Raw genomic sequence first — 17,908 nt, forward strand, 5'->3', positions numbered from 1 at the left:
TTTTTTGAGAGGGAGTCTCGCTCTGTCGCCCCGGCTGGAGTGCAGTGGCCGGATCTCAGCTCACTGCAAGCTCCACCTCCCGGGTTCACACCATTCTCCTGCCTCAGCCTCCCGAGTAGCTGGGACTACAGGCGCCCGCCACCTCGCCCGGCTAGATTTTTGTACTTTTTAGTAGAGACGGGGTTTCACCGTGTTAGTCAGGATGGTCTCGATCTGCTGACCTCATGATCTGCCCATCTCGGCCTCCCAAAGTGTTGTGATTACAAGCTTGAGCCACCGCGGCCGGCAATTTTTTTCTTTTTTTTTTCTTTTTTTTCGTACTTTTAGTAGAGACGGGGTTTCACCGTGTTAGCCAGGATGTCTGGATCTCTTGACCTCCTGATGCGCCCACCTCGGCCTCTCAAAGCGCTGGGATTACAGGCGTGTGCCACCGCGCCTGGCCTATGGGACATTTTTATTTCAGCTTACTTTAGCCAAGTAGTCTCATCACACCTTTGTTTATGACAAACATAAATTCTTTCACGGTCATATTAAGCCATGCTTTTATATTAGTAGTCACCAAACTTTTTGTTTGTTTGCCCTTATCAATGAAATATTTTGAGAAATGCTTCCAAAATGAATGTATATTTTATCACATATAAAAATCACAATTAACATTAATAAAATATAATATGAATACACATTTAACATTTTTTTCCTGATAGTTCCAGGAACAAGTACACCCCATCCTAAAGATAATTTATCAACCCCATCTCTTTAAAAGACTGCATACTCCTTGTCATTACCTATTACTCCAGAGGTTCTTTTCTTCTATTATGACTGAGAGGTACCAATCTCTTATTTCTTTGTCTTTTTTTTTTTCAAACCATCCTGTTCACTAAGCTAAATCTGGTCATCAAAAAGCTTTCTTTGCTTTTTAAAAATGGCTATTTCACCATTTATGCTTTTAACACTACTAACCTTTAATTCACATAGAATTTACTCTCCTTCTAGCTGCAAGTCCATTATTTCTAAAGGTTAAATTGTTACGGCTGGGACAAACAAAAGCATATATACACTCATTTAATTAATGTAGTTTATTTTAAAGAACAAAAGAATGGCTGGGCGCAGTGGCTCACGTGTGTAATCTCAGCACTTTGGGAGGCCGAGGTGGTTGGAACATGAGGTCGGGAGTTCGAGACCAGCCTGACCAACATAGGGAAACCCCATCTCTACTAAAAATACAAAAAATTAGCCGGGTGTGGTGGTGGGTGCCTGTAATCCCAGCTACTAGGGAGGCCGAGGCAGAAGCATCCCTTGAACCCAGCAGGCGGAGGCTGGAGTGAGCCAAGATCGCACCACTGCACTCCAGCCAGGACAACAGAGCAAGACTCCGTCTCAAAAAAAAAAAAAGAAGTTTATACTGACAAGATTTATGGAGTGGTTTGAAACTGTGTATTTGTCTGTATGCATAATGCATATGTAAACATCATCTTGTTATAAATTCCTTTATAGGACTTATCATTACTGATCTTAGCCTTATATCTATTTATAAATCTATTTATATTTACTTATTTTATTGATCCATAATAGATGTACATACTTTGGAGTACTTGTGATAATTTGATACACTTATATAATGTGTAAAGATCATATCAGGTTATTTGGAATATCTACCACATTAACTATTTATCTTTACTTTTTGCTAGGAACATTTAAATTACTGTCTTCTAGCTATTGTGAAATGTACATTAGATTAATGTTAACTATAATCAATCTACTGATCTATCAAACACTAGGTCATATTTCTTCTATCTAACAGAAAATTTGTACTCATTAATCAACCCTCTTCATTATTCCCTCCCCTCTACCCTTGCTTATTTAAGAGTAGGAAGATTTTGCTAAATTATATTAGTATGTCCAATACTAGTATACCAATATTACATTACTGGAATAAACTGCTAGGAAAAAAGCAGCCTTATAAATGTCGGAGAAAAGGAGAGATGGGACTATTTTAATGGCTGACACAGGTTAAATTTGCTTATCTCTATATATCTATATATATGTAAAATGTTATTTGATCTATGTAAAATCAATCAAATGTACCACACTGCCTATAGGAGACTGTAACAATACTTGAGGGATAAAACTAGGTATTATATATATATTATATATTATATATATATAGAGAGAAATATGTATAGACAGATAACTGTATATATAAACAGATTTATTTACTCTCTATATATGCCTAATTATCCAAGATAATTTGTGCACTAAAACCCAAGAGAAGTAAAATCTTCCAAAGAGAAAATAACTCTATAAATCTTGAAAAGATGATTGAAAATACTTTTTTTGGAGTTGTGAAGAGTAGCAGAAGTGGATTCAGTGATGTTACTAAACATGAGTACAGTGCTTTTAGAAGATAAGAATAGGCAGGACCTGAGCAGAAGTATATCTCTCTAAGGAATTCACTTTTATTTGTAGCATTTTCTAAGTTTAACAGTTATTTGATATGTGTTCCAATTTTGGAGCAGTGTTTTCCTTCTTGAAAGGACTGACACTCTGCCTGCAGTCTTTCTAAATCTTCATCTCACTAGCTCGCATGTCACTAGCTCGTGATAATTTTCCTTTTGTCTAGTAGTGACACATATAAATAACCAAAAATCAGAAAGCAAGACTCTGGTAACTAATTTCAACAAGCCTTGTTCAATGGCATAGACAGCATGTAATTTATTTTTAGTGACAGTATTAATAAAAGTGACGTGAAACACAAGGGATGTAATGTCAGCGATATTGCACCTCAAAAGAGGAGAAAGTGTGGCATGTTACCTCCTGATTAGCAGCAGCTAGTTCTTCTTCCAGTGCAGAGACTCTTTCTAAAGAAACCCTCAGTCGCTCCCTTACCTAGAAGAAAAATCAAAATATGTGCAGTAATGTACATCCCATACATATTAAACTGTGCTGATCCATCATTAACATCATCAGAGACAGTCAATTTGGCAAATTATTAAAGAAGTATTTATATCCCTACGTGCTCTGAATACTAAACCTGGCAAAAATACAATGAATGCATTGCCACCCCGTATTGTCACTGTATCAAGGGATTTCCTTGTAAGCAAATCCTTTTGGTAGTTCCCTGATAGAGCTTCAGGTGGGGCTGGAGATTGACTTGTCTTGCTCTGAATTCTGATTCATAGTAAGCGGATACAAAGTTTAAAATACATTATGAATTCATCTGAAAATAGTCACTGACTAAGCATGACAAATAGGAAAAAAAAATACCCCACCTTTTTCTCTACTTCTGTAAAATAACAAGTAAATTTTCATTTGGTAAATAGTATCTAACTTCAAAAATAATTTGCCTGAAGGAAAGGCCTTTTAAAACCTGAAAAATGTTCTTTGCTTCTATGTTTTGTATTAATTAGAGGTCTACTTTGTTTTAGGGGGACTGTAAAGTATTTAAGTATTTTGGAATTTCCAACTAACTTTCAGATACCAAAAGTTAAACCATTGTATTTTATAGAACCAAAATCTCTGTATATTTTAGTTTGAAAATCATAATTTATACTTGCTTCTTACATAACTGAAACTCAAAGAAGTATTTCTTTGATTCTTGCTTTCTTAGAACTTCTAAAATTGTTTTAGTTATATGTTTAGATCTATAGATATGTCTTGATATATATTAAATAAATGTATTTTATATATATAACAATTCATAGAAATAAATATTGCTGAATTAAAATGAATGACCACAGCAGTTTGATTTTACCTAAAAAATAAAAAAAAAAAAAACTTTATAGCTTTAACTTAAGATGCAATTCATGGTGGGTTTTCAATTATTTATAAATTAACATAGATTTTTCATGGGAATGCCAAAGTATTTGTGCAGTTAAGATGTATTTTAATATATAATTATATTCCTATGAGCTTTTATTTTGTTAACTTACTGACAGTATATTTTAATAAATGGTATTTTTCTCCTCTAATAAGATTTAACTGGTAATAGAGATTAAATTTATAAAATATGTAAAAACTCAGATACATAAACAAATTTAAGTTGGAATTATAATATTATTTTTCCAGTTAGCAAACAAACAAAAAGTCAGTAATGACCTATTAACCTAGAATCTAATTACGAATTTTAAAAAATCTAAATCACATTTTAGTATTGTATTATGATACCACATATATTCAGATGAATGGATGCATTTAATTCCTGAAACAGACCATGAATCAGCAATAAAAATATCCAAGTAGGGTTTTAATATTAATTATATTTTATTATGCTCAAATTCTCTAAAAACAATAATACACACATAAATGGAGACTTGATGTCTAAAACAGTTGCACAGGATCTTTCATCATATTGAGCTAGAGATTAACTGCCAAGCATCATTCCTGTTAGACAAATATCCAATTGTTAACAAATACATAGAATTAATGCTGATTAATAACCAAACACTAGTTACATAGCAGGAAATATTTGATGATTTGATTTGGAGAATGCTTTTTTATGAATTTTGAATAGATGAAAAAGAAGCAAGTATCCTGAAGCCATGAAAATGAGCAGGACAGCTGATGTGTGGAATGTATATATAAAAAAATGTTTCAACAGACGTACGGTGTTTACCAGGGATTCCCATATTCTAAAATACCAACTGTAAAATACTGGTGTTCTGAAGAAGGCCTAGTAAACCTGGTTAATGAGAACAGCAATAAGAAGTAATCTAAATATGGTAATAATCTCACCATACACAAGCTTGATCATATCACTCTTAAACTGCTGCAGAGAGAGGAAGTTACCATATTTTAAAATATTGACACATCAAAATCTCTCTAAGTCATTCATATCATGTAAGAAATGGTTGAATCTAGCTTACATGGTAGGTTAAAATATCTTTCTGACTTTCGTTTGCTAAACTTAAACTCTTAGAACTATTCCAAACTGTTTTCTGTTTACTACAATTTAAGCATTTATATTTTCATTATAGTGAGTTTTAAGGAATAAAATTATCATATTTACCCAACAATATGAAAATAAAATAATAATTTCTCATATATTTAGAATAGTGGTTTACAAATTGAGATTATGTTGTCCACGAAGTAATAAATCTAAAACTATTTTACAAGAAAATAAAAAAAAATTCTGAATATATTTTGAGTTATGTTATAAATTTAAAAATTGCTGCTGTGAATATCAATAATGCAAACTGAAATTAATATATGGCTGGTTTGCATTTGGGGAATTATCACTCCTACAACAGAAAATATTTTTGAGGAAATCTCCTCAGACCAGAAGCTCTAATTCATTTTTGACACTGAGATATTTGATAATGAAAATATATAAGGATGGCATATAAATTTAATTTGTTTTGGTTTACATTTCCTATACATGTCTGATACGGTTTTTTTTAATAGTCAATGATTTCTGAGTAATTGGAAAACACAATTATATTTTCTCACAACTATAGTTGTCATTCTACAATTTAGTGGCTATATAAATAATTGGACATTAATGAAAATTATGAATCACTGCAACTATCTACAGCTATGCTCAATCCTTGTAGAGTTTATTTAGTTCTGCATATGTACTAATCCCTCTATGATAAAGTTGTTTGTTTCTTGTTCCCAAGGTATGGTTAACTGCATCTTTTTCTGACTTTCTATATATACAGTATTACTTGTTTGCATATCTATATCCGCATCCCTCCTCATCCCTGTGAGAAGCTGTGAGTTACTCTTAGGGAAATTGTCTGTGAAGGCACTTAGACACATATGAGTTCCTTGATAACTAAATGAAATGCTATTTTAAACAAGCATCTGGATCAAGAATAATACCAACATTTTTACTTGGTTTGAAAGTTTTATCAAATGCTGATATTTACTCCTGTTAATAACAATATTCATAAATGTCCACTGAGGACTTGCCATATGCTAAGCACTAGCTGAAAGCTTTGCATATCAGATCATATCTAATCCTCATGACAATTCTGAGGTCAGTACTAGTATTATCTTAATTCAAGATAAGAGGTAATTGATGCTTTGAGAATGAATGGTCAAGTCACTTGTCCAGATCTGTCTGACTCTAGAGTCCCAACTCATAACATGTCTTCTTTAGGCCACTGAGGATTACTTGTTGATAATCAGTCCAGTTGTCCCTGAACTCACCAATGTTCGGGATACCTCTGGTGAGTTAATGTATATTATTATAGCTCCTATGGCCATATGATAGAACAACTCATTTAGTTGCGCTAGACCCACCGAACTTCTATAAAGTAAATTATTTCTAGATTAAGTTGTACAACAGCCATTTTCTTCTTAAATGTACTCACATGACCAGGTTATTTGTCTTAAATGCTGTTTATTACCTCTATTCTGATAAATAATCACTCTTTTGTAAAAGCATCCCTCACTTAAGTGATATGGGAATGCTTATAGGAAACATCTCAAGTCATACATTCTCTAGTATCTTCATTTAAGTCATTTAAAACTCTTGAATTTTCTCTGAACAGGTCCTTCTCTTCTTACAGTTTTGGGTTATTTTCTGTGTGGGTCCTGCTGCTTAGAGTGTATTTCTCTGCTTAAAAAACACTTAATCATTCTTTAATACCTAGATCAAATGTCACCCTTTCTTGAAGACATCCTTATCTTTGTCATTACTCACACAGTCATAACCTTTTCTGTGACTACATATTGTGATGGAAATATGTCTTTGTTGAATTGTTTTTCATTGATATGTGAATTCCTACCACTAACTCTGAACTTCTCAGTCATAATGAGAATATCTTATTTATCTCTGTGTGTCAAACATCTGCCATGGAGTCTGACACATACTAAAAATTCTATACATATAAACTCTTGTAAATTCTTAGCACTTTTATAAAAAAGAGGAAATATAATATGAAATTAAATGTTGAATATTAAATAATTATTTGATGTCATATTTAGCAAGAATTTTATATAATATTCATTTCTGTTTTATTCAAAATAATTCTTATACTAGTCATTTCTCATTGCTAAAATAAAAATGAGATACAACTTCTTCTTAATACTCTAGAAGGCAGAATTATAATTATCCTTACATACACATTCCACATAATCCCCTGTTCTCGGAACATCTGAAATACCAATGGTAAAAATATAAATATTAAATAGAACAAAATGTCTGCATGCTTAAAACTATATATATCTCAGAAACAATCCCTAGCGTGGATTTTAATGCTCAGAACTTGTCAGATACTTTACAATGAAGTGTCCCAATTTCCATTCTAACTCCTAAAGCTTTATTGATTTTTATAAGTTCAGTCTTTGAAATTTCACAAAATTGAAATCATGTCATAAGCCATCCTAATCTCCAAAGAATATTATCATCCTACTGGTTTATATATGTCAGTAGAACTTATTTGAGTAACAGCTAAGAGAAGCTTACAGCTACTTTAAAAAATATCTAAACACAAATTTTTCTACTAATACCTTATGATGTTACTTGCAGAAGCTCTTCAAATGAATATTTAAAAGTAGGATATTTGAGACATTAGAAACTCAGATGCTTCTAAAATAAATGTCTAAAAGTTAAAGTACATCCAATTTGCACTTCAAAATAGATATAATTTTCAGTTAGTGGTCTCTTATTTTGGAATCTCTAGAGAAAGACCAGGGTTTGAGAGAGAGAGAGAGAGAGACAGAGAGAGAGAGACTCAATAATAATATTAAATTATACAATATTTTGAATGCCATCTGAAGTGGGGCTATAATGTACCATAATAGAAGTCTAATTCTGATAAGTCACAGATTCAGTGGCTTAGAAAAAGAAGATGTTTATGAATATTACCAACATCCACACTGTAATCCATTTTCACTTAAAATAATGATTTTTCATATAACTCAAATGTGTTCCTCAACTGACTGACTTTAGAAGTCAGGTGAGTCAATGGATGAAGACAAAGAGCTTGATGATGATGACAGAAGTGTAGTTAAGCTTGAAATCTTTTGTCCATACTATACCTTTTCATCCAAGGCCTTGTGGTGCTCAAACAAAGATTTCAGTGCCTTGAGAACTTCAACTTCACTGGATACTCCTGAGGGAGACTGGGCTTGCCGTTTTACCACCGTCATTCTTAGTGACCTTTCATGTCGTGACACAAGGCATTCCAAATGCTCCAGTAATAGCTATTGGGTTTAACAGAAAATGCAGTTATCTTCTGAATACAAGTCACGAACACTTTCAAATGACTTCCCCCTTAAAACACTGCAGGCTTACATAGTATCTAATGTTAGCTGCAGGTTACACTGCAAGTGGCAACAAAGAAGCACAGACCTGTTTAAAACAGGGTTTATAAAATACATTAAAGATAAATTGTATTCCATCACATAACAAGTTACTGAATTTAAAAATGTAATGCAAATGTTATGCAGTCCTTTAACAAATTTAATACTTTCAGTATGGATTCAGCAGAAATAGAACACTTGACAAAATATGTATATTAGTGATGAAAGAACATTGCTTGATGCATCAGGACCTTTTTTAGAGGATGACAGTGAAAGTCAAAATTTATTTCATTTACATATGGCCATTAAAATTATTTGAATTGAATAAAATGAGCATAATCATTATAATGTTAATTTAGCTTAAATAATCCCATGGTTTTATTCACAATTATTCTTCAGATTAGGTTATAGAAAAATATATGCAACCAATTAGAACATAGTAACTGAGATTCTCAATTGTCAGTTCAGGAAAGGAAGTTAAGGAAATAGTTTCGAATTGTCTATGTTAGAATCTATGATTTCCCAGGGTAGCCTCTGGGGCCATGACAGAGGTGGAGGGAAAGTCCCTGAAGTTTCCAGGATATTTCAGGCTCTATACTCTTAGCTCTTGTCAGAGAAGATCTGCTTTGAAATGTTTTGTGAATTGGGGTTTCATATTTGTTTTCATTTCAAAAGGAAGTTCTACCGCTAAAACCAAAGACGCATGAGAAGAAAATCAGAAACTGCTTGATTATTATCAGTTATTACAATTTTACTAGTGAATAACCACACACAACTGGTAAGCATTACAGGAAAGGTCTTTGGAAGAACAGTGAAAAGCATAAGCCAAAAAGTGGTGTCCACTTACGCAAAATAAAGAAAATAAAGCACAAATTATCCAAATAAAAGATTTAAAAACAGATATAAGACACTGAAGGTGGAAAGAAGGAAAGAAAACAACTTTCCTTTTTTCCAAGATATTTTCTAAAAGTTTAATTGTAAAGAAAAATTTTGGTCTTCACTATTCCACTGTTAGATTCAGTGTCATGTATTAGTATCATATTTTTTGGTTGATTTCTCTACATTTGCTGTCGCTAATTATGACTCAAAATGTTAGAAAACTTTGCTATTATTGGGCACAAAGAACACCAATATCTGAGACACTAAACATACATAAATCAGTAGATAAGAGTCATATTTAAGGGTCAACATAATATTAGTAGTTTTTCAGTATGAAAATGATCTGAAATTTTCAAGGAGTCCTTTAACATTTATCAATCTCTGATTGATAAATTATGGTATTCTATTCTCCCGAATTCTACAGATACATGTATCCATTGCATAAATCCCAACTGCTTTACACAGGTTGTGGAGATTTACATGAACTTAATAATGCCTACTTTTCCAGTGTCATCTGATGTCAATCTTTCCCTGGCTAACTATGTTCCAGCTTTCCTGGCCTACTTTTAGCTCCTCAGTATGTCAAGCCTTTGCTTATGCTGTACCCTCTGCCTAAAGTACTCCTTTGTTCCTCATTTAACCAGCTCTTTTCCATTGTTTGTCTCAGCTTAAACATCATCTCTCAATAAGGCATTTGCTCACTACTGTCTAAGGTAGTTTCTCCTTTTCCTCATCTCCACAAGTCTCTATTTCAATCCCTTACTAATTTTTTTTTCAGACTATTTCATGATGTGCAATTTAAAGAAATTGTTCTACTAAATTTCATTCTATTTTCCCATTGCAATAAAAGCTCCAAGAGAGTTGGCACAGTGTCTGCCTTACTCCTCTTGATTCTCTCTGAATTTGGGTGTTAGCTCAATTCACAACATCTATAGGTATGCAATTAATATTTGCTGAGCAGATTAAAATATTAATAAATGAGTTAAATTTACATACGTCATATAGTTTTATATATTTCATACAGGTTTGGCCTATATGAAAGCTAAGCTTGTGGCCATGGTTAACTGGCATTATTTCCCAAGAGCTTAGGCTAATTAACATTATTATGTACATCTATCCTTCAATCTGATGACATAAATAATGAAATCTTTATAATACAATGAAAACTGCTTTTTTCTCATTGTAAATTAAAGGCATCTTGTTTAATACAGTAATTCATTAAACATATCAGCATCTAATTTTGCACAGTACAGTGTAAGATTTAGAAATATAAAATACCCACTCTCTAGGAAAAGAAACACAATAATGATGCTATAAAGGACATCCATTTTCAGAGACAACTTAAATCTTTTAATCACGCTCTTCACATTTGGCAAACGGAACTTTTAACTGCTTCTCCCTACCCTCATGCCCTCATTGTCTCTTTACCCAGCTTAAAGTTAACAATTCAGTATTTGTAAACACTCTTTTTCACGCTCCCTCAATTTCTAGAATCTGATCACTTGCCACCACATCCACTGCTAGCTAATATTTGTGTCCAAGACCTATAATCTCCCCCTGAATTATAATAGTTCCTTAAACCTCCTGCTTTCAGCCTTTCATCTTCAGGCTACTCTCAAAACACTATTTAAGTTAAAATGTGAGTTAGGTGATTTATACTTCTGCTCAAATTTTTAATGTCTTCTTATTGGGCTCAAGTGGAAGTCAAAGTCCTTATACATCCCAAAGGGATCTCAATTTTCTGAACTCATCTCCTATTTTTCTTCTTGCTCATTCTGGTATAGCTATGTTGGCCGCCTTGCAGTTTTTCGTTTGTTTAGTTTTGTTAATTTTGCTTTTAACATGTTAAACATCCATGTCCCCACAACAGGGGCTTTGTATTTCTTATTTTCTCTAACTAAAACATTCTCTTTCAGATATCTGTATGACTATCTCACTTCACCATCTCTTTCATGTTTTAACTCAAATGTCACTTTTCAACGAGATTTTCCCTGGTTACCTACAACATTGGACATCTCCTTCCTAGCTTTGTTTGTTCTTCTTAGCATTTGTCCCTATCTAATGTCATATTTATTCATGTATTTTTCTTGCTTACTATCTGTCTTTCAAAACTTAATGTAAGGTCAATAAGGAAATACATGTTTTTTTTTTTATCTATTTTGTTCATGCTGTATCTTTAGTGCCTAGAAGATTGGCACATGGTAGATGCTCATGTATATTTACTGACTGAATGAATAAGTACTGATTAAAGCAATAGTTTGTGTATTTATTGGCAAAATTCTTCAGAGAAATGAATATCTGGGATGTTTGACCTGAATAGGTTTGGCAGAACTAATAGTTAGATTAGCATCAAAAGAAGGGAGATTGTCTTCTATGGTACATGGAGGTGAGATAGTTATATAAATAATCACCTGAGCTCTCTGAAAATGGGGTGTCTGTGTAAGTAAGACTTTGATGGATTGAGTCATAGCTACAACAGATCATTTGAAAGGCATGAGGAATATAAGGACAATGAAGTGAGCAGAATGCTTTGAACTGCACTGAAGGGTTTAAAGAAAGAAAATGACAAGCTTAAGGTTTTAAATTCTAGGTCAAGGCTCAGTTAGAGAACCCAAGAGGTGCTATGGCTGCTCATGATAGCCTCTTATCAAGATCCCAAAGCATAACAGAAAGAAAATAAAAAGTCTAATCTAAGGGAGGTCACTGAATTACAATACATGATAATTTCACAGTCTTACCAGGAATCTTATGTAGAAATCTTGTCATCACTCCGAGAAAAAAAGCAGGCACCCCAAGAACTATAAAATGGACATTTGGAAAGATTCAGATGAGTCTGAGTTACCCTGATACTCTCAATCGCAATGAATCTTCCTGATTCTGTGATGAATCCAGTTCTATTTGTCTTAATGGCCATGTCATGACTTCACTGAAAGCAGTTATCTTATAAGAAGAAGCCTCTGCTCATCATGTTCCACCACAAACACCTCTTTCTGCCTCCAGACTTCTAAAATAGGAAGAGGTAAATAACAAGGTCTAACCTAAAAAGAGAAGGATTTCAAATCAATAGACCTGTATGCTTTTGCTAATTTGTAGTTTCAGAAATCTGGAAATATATGTAGATGCTAATATTACTGAAACAGAAAGAGGGGGACAACATTTTTTGATCTGGTTAAATTAATCAATATGATGATTTTTTCAGATAATCTGAATTAAACTTTGATGTCAAACACCAAAAAGTGGTTTTAATTGTTTGCTCCATTGGTTAACTAAAATATAAACTCAGTGGTGGCTGAACACAAGTGAGTAAAAGCCAGAAATTCACTGGGTAGAAGGTAGAAGGAAACTGATGATTTATAGAGTTAAAAATGGCAAACTCAGCTCACCCCCAGCTATTTGCCTTGAGATGACCAAAGTGACACTATCTTCACTAAGGCATTGGGAAATAGATTGGAAAAAAGACAACACATGACCTACAAAACTGCCGGAACAGCAGTTCTTTACAGATAAAGAATAAAAATTGAGAGATGCTAGTCCTAAAAGGAACCCTTTGATTTCTCTGGGGATGACAGAATTCTGCAGTGGCAGAGGCTAAGTAATAGTAATTAACTACGTAAGCTAAGTTATGTGTGGTTACTATAATAGGCAGAATGGTTTGATCCATTGGGATCTTTGTGATAGCTAATTGATTATAGAGTTGTTAATAAGACATTAAGAATTAGGTTGTATTAATAAAGTAATATTAATAATAAAATCCCTAGACCTGGGGGAATAATTTTTTACTTGAGTCACCTGGTAAACTGTCTTGGCCTTCTCCAAATCCTATACCTGAGTCAGTTTACAGTTAGAATTTTTTTTTTTTTTTTTTTTTTTTTTAAGATGGAGTCTCCGCTCTGTCACCCAGGCTGGAGTGCAGTGGCGAGATCTCGGCTCACTGCAAGCTCTGCCTCCCGGGTTCACACCATTCTCCTGCCTCAGCCTCCTGAGTAGCTGGGACTACAGGACCCCACAACCTCGCCTAGCTAATTTTTTGTATTTTTAGTAGAGATGGGGTTTCACCATGTTAACCAGATGGTCTTAGTCTCCTGACCTCATGATCTGCCTGCCTTGGCCTCCCAAAGTGCTGAGATTACGGGTGTGAGCCACCACTCCCAGCCTACAGTTAGATATTTGTAAAAAATTAAGGTGAGTTTATATAGCCATCAATTTTTTTTACTGTCCTGCTATTGAGACATGGGGGTCTATATCCCCTCCCATTAAATTTGGGTGGACTGGTGACTGTTTTGACCAACATAGTATGGCAGAGGTCACATTTTGTGATTTCCCAGCTTAGGTACTAAAAGGCCAAGCAGCTTCCAACTGGTAGACAAGAACATTGGCCCTTAGGTCCCTGAGTTATCATCTAAGAAGTCTGAGTATTCTAAGACTGTTATGATGGACAGGCCATGTGTAGGTTCTCTTGTGTACAGTTCCAACTGAGTCTGCCTGTCCTTCAGCTATTCCAGCTCAGGCACCAGACATGTGCATGAAGAATCCACTTCACAAGCAAATCTTCCTAACCCCAAATATTTGAGTCATCCCCTGCAAATGGTTTGCTAGAACAGATGTCTTCTGGTTTGGGGAGCTGATTGTTAATTTTAATTTTCAGGAGTTTTGTGAGCTGGTGGTTAAGCACAATCATTATGCTTAAATTGCATAAGCTTATAATTAAATAAAAATATTTTTAAAAGATAGTATACATTTCAAGTATATTAATTCCTAATTATTTTTATTACATTTCACTATTATCTATGCTCCTTAGATTATTTACATCTATTTTACCTAAAAGGTAGAAATACTACATAATGGTTCAGTACTGTGAATTTTTTCCCAACTTGGCATTGAGTAACATCAACATAGCTTGAAATCAACCATGGTGGAAGTATTTACACCAGGGAAATTGGCAAACACCAGAGATCGGTGCTTTTATTTTCCTAACAAAACAAATCATTTATCAGCACATCATTGTCACCAGTCATCTTGGCTGAGACCCCAAATATTATAGATCAGAGAAGGGCCATCCCCACTGTTCTTTTTCTGAATCCTTGGCCCAGGAGAGTCTATGAGCATATTAAAATGTTGTTTGGTGTCATTAAGTTTTTGGATAGTTTGTCATATCGTGATAGATAATCAGAAAACCTTCTCCCAAAGGATCTGTAACTATTTATTAGAGTCATAGTACTGAGGAAAACAAAATATCAAAATTTCTTGAATATCACCTCTAAGCTAGGACTAATTTTCTGGTCCTCACTCTGTAAGAGTCTTTCAGTAACCTGGTGGACAAACTGATTTACCTTGTAGATATCAGCCTATTTCATTTGTCATTTTTTCTCAATGTGCATGAAGAAGTGACCATGGTTTCAGGGTCATAAACCTGACAAAATGGGCTTCCCATAATTAAGACTGATGGAGTTACCACCATGGCGGAGGCCCAACAGTAAGGTGCAGCCATCTAACTTGAGCCCTGCCATGATAAAATACAGCTGGAGACCAGTTATTTGCCATGAAGCAAGCATATTACATCAAATCCTTTCTATTAAACAGAAAGTAGTTTTTCTTCACTGCAATAAACCCCTTTTTTTGGGTATGGATTTGCCTTCTCTAATGGCCATACTTCTACCAGAAACACCATCTTTTTTTTTTTTTTTGACAGAGTCTCGTTCTGTCACCCAGGCTGGAGTGCAGTGACTGATCTCGGCTCACTGCAATCTCTGCCTCCCGGGTTCATGCCATTCTCCTGCCTCAGCCTCCTGAGTAGCTGGGACTACAGGCCACCACGCCCGGCTAAATTTTTTTTTTTTTTTTTTTTTTTTGTAATTTTGGTAGAGACGGGGTTTCACCATGTTAGCCAGGATGGTCTCGATTTTCTGACCTTGTGATACGCCCACCTCGGCCTCCCAAAGTGCTGGGATTACAGGCGTGAGCCACCGCGCCTGGTCCCAGAAACACCATCTTACTGAGTTTTTGCTTACAGTCATGTTATCATACACAACACTACTTCAGACAAAAAAAAAAAAAGCAACCTGATTTTACAATGAAAAGAGTAATGTAATTGATGGATGCTCCCAGGGACCCCTGATTTTATCACACTATTACATCATTTAGAAGTAACTGATCTTATAGAACGGTTAAATGAGCCAAGACTATTTTAATTCAAGCTTGGACATAATACATTGCTAAGTAGGAATGCTATCATCCTGGAATTAGTATATCCTCAGAACTACTGATAAAAGTAAGGTAGAGTCTTTCTTGGAATAACTATGGGTCCATATTCGTAAGTCCAGAAATCAAGGGTTATAATTGGAATTTATAATTGCCAACTAGGACCTGTGACCAGTGGAGAAAAGAGGATCAATACTTTTCTATTGACACACAGACACAGACACACACACACACACTCACATACTATATACATATATACACACACACACACACACATATCTGTGTGTGTGTGTATATATATAATGTATGTTAGTTAATACGTTATTCTCTTTTCTGTTCTCTTTACCCTGTTACCATATTTTACCCATTAATTTTCCCCATTTTCTACCCCTCTCCCCTGACTGTTTGATAGTTCCTCACAATCTGAATCCCATCTTCCCAGTCTAGAATCCAAGAAACATTTCTTGGGAACGTTTACCACTAGGTGGCAGACATGTGACTTAAGATCAGTCAACCAGACCCCACCATAGTGGGAGTGAGCCTGGGGGGCAGAGAGGAAACACGCTGGGAGGGGGTAGTGGCAGAGGCTGCATGTTTCTGGGACTGGGCGTGTTAGAAAAATTTACAAAGCTAAAAAATGTGGTCCTAGAGACTGCCTGAAAGCTCACTTTAGAGATTTCTTATATGCCTTAATTAATGTCTTGATTTAAACAGCCAAGCTGTATACTCTGTTTTGTGCAATTAGGAACTCTCATCTACATGATAATAAAAACCAAATATGTTTTTATTAATATAAACAGACTTCTTAAGGGATGAACAATTTCACTTATCCTCAATACCAAGGAAAATATTCTACATAATATGTAGAATCGAGTTAACGATAAACATAAATTATTCAGGTTGAAGAATATGGACAAAAATGCTCTCACCTGGCATTTAGCTATGGCCTAATTTAAGGTTAAAAATAAAGGTAAATAAATTAAGAGTACAAAAAGTGAAACTTATCTAAGATATCATTAACAATCTACTAATTACACTCCTTTACTGGGAGCTACAACTTTAGCCTAATATTTAGTAATTCTCACAGAAAATGCAAATGGAACTCTCTTTGGTATACTCAAAGGATTGCAGGGACAATGTGAATGACCATGAATCCTACATTGGAATTTTCTTTAAATGACCACAGCCTATATATGTATACACACATATGTATCATATATTCATACACACACAGACACACACACACATACACACAAACCCACACATCATGCATCATTGGGAATTTTTTGGACTAAGTTTTGTTTTGAAAAGCAAGATGGCCTAGGTAATCAAAATCTTTTATTTTCCTATGATTCTGTAAGGATTTCTAAAATTATATAACTTCCTATTAGATCTTAATTCAACACAACCTTGTGAACAGATGTTCCCAATTACAAATGGCACTGAAACAGAAACACATTCTTTCCCAGAGACTAATTTGGCTACTGTAATATGGTCATATAGCATGACATTAACATCTGAAAATGAAAACCTTTAAACTGGTTGCCTTCATACTCAATCCACTCCATATCTTTTACCCTCAAACATTGTTTAAAATCCCATATGTTTCTTATGTACATGTTTGATTATGAAATTGAAATAGCTGTTGGGAGGGTATATGCCCTGTCCTATTTACTCTTGTATTTATCATATCCTATCATAGAATTTTCATGAATAACTATACATATACATGCATGTACACACATGTAGAATATTTATCTGCTTTCAACTGAGAAGTTCTTCCTTTTCTGAATTGGACTGTATTTTCTACCCACTGATGAAATATGTTTGGATGATATTATTAACTTGTATAGACAGAGATTTGTCAATAATAAAAAATTTTTCTTTAGTAGTGATATGTGTCTAATTGTATCTCAATATCTGTTAAGATAATTCCTTTGTCTCAAAACAAAAGCGAGAGCATGGTAAGAAATGTTTCAAATGCAATTAAGTTTTCTTTTTAAGTTTATGATCCACGAGATTGTTACAGTTTTATTATTTATAACTAGATATTAACTGTTTCTCAAAATCATAACTTAATATGAATACTGTTTCTCAAAACCATAATGTTTTTCAAAGTCACACAATAGTTACATTCTAAAACATTATGAACAATTTAAAACATCGTTTGAGATCGTCACCTATAAGAATAGTTGAAACAACTCCCACAATAAAAATGTTCTTCATGTTGACATTCACAGGCAGTAACTATATAAAATTCCCAGTTTTCTTTACCTCTTCATTAGTTCAGAAAACTTTGTCAAAACATGTCTTATTGATCATTTTGAGTTGCAATAACATCAGGGATAAATTATTTTCTATAAATATAACTTTCTGTAAATATATACTTGCCAAAGATGGTCAGAGGAGTTTTAGGAATAACAAATTTTGTTTCAATATTTTTTCCACATTTTTATCAGTGTAAAAATATTGAACAGAAGCTTGTTTGTATGTTTCTATAAATATCCACTATAATTTTTTGAAATTTCTATTTTTGTATAATTATTTATAATGTTATAATGATTGTATTAGGATATTCTTA

At 34.0% G+C, this 17,908-nt stretch overlaps 1 protein-coding gene across 13 annotated transcripts in view; it reads right to left on the reverse strand.

Annotated features, from left to right (window-relative positions):
• Window positions 1–17,908, reverse strand: part of PPFIA2 (PPFI scaffold protein A2) — a 545,760-nt gene that overhangs the window by 200,238 nt on the left and 327,614 nt on the right. For 11 of the 13 annotated variants that reach the window (XM_017870464.1, XM_017870457.1, XM_017870456.1 and 8 more), the window contains 2 exons: window positions 7,987–8,151; window positions 2,812–2,886 (listed from right to left, as the gene is read on the reverse strand). In XM_017870464.1, coding sequence (XP_017725953.1) covers window positions 2,812–2,886; window positions 7,987–8,151 — 240 coding nt within the window. The remainder of the gene's footprint in view (window positions 1–2,811; window positions 2,887–7,986; window positions 8,152–17,908) is intronic. The other 2 variants (XM_017870460.1, XM_017870458.1) reach the window with 1 other exon arrangement.

Source organism: Rhinopithecus bieti, unplaced genomic scaffold (genome assembly GCF_001698545.2).
Source record: "Rhinopithecus bieti isolate Rb0 unplaced genomic scaffold, ASM169854v2 scaffold_5387, whole genome shotgun sequence".
NCBI classification, from domain to species: Eukaryota; Metazoa; Chordata; class Mammalia; order Primates; family Cercopithecidae; genus Rhinopithecus; species Rhinopithecus bieti.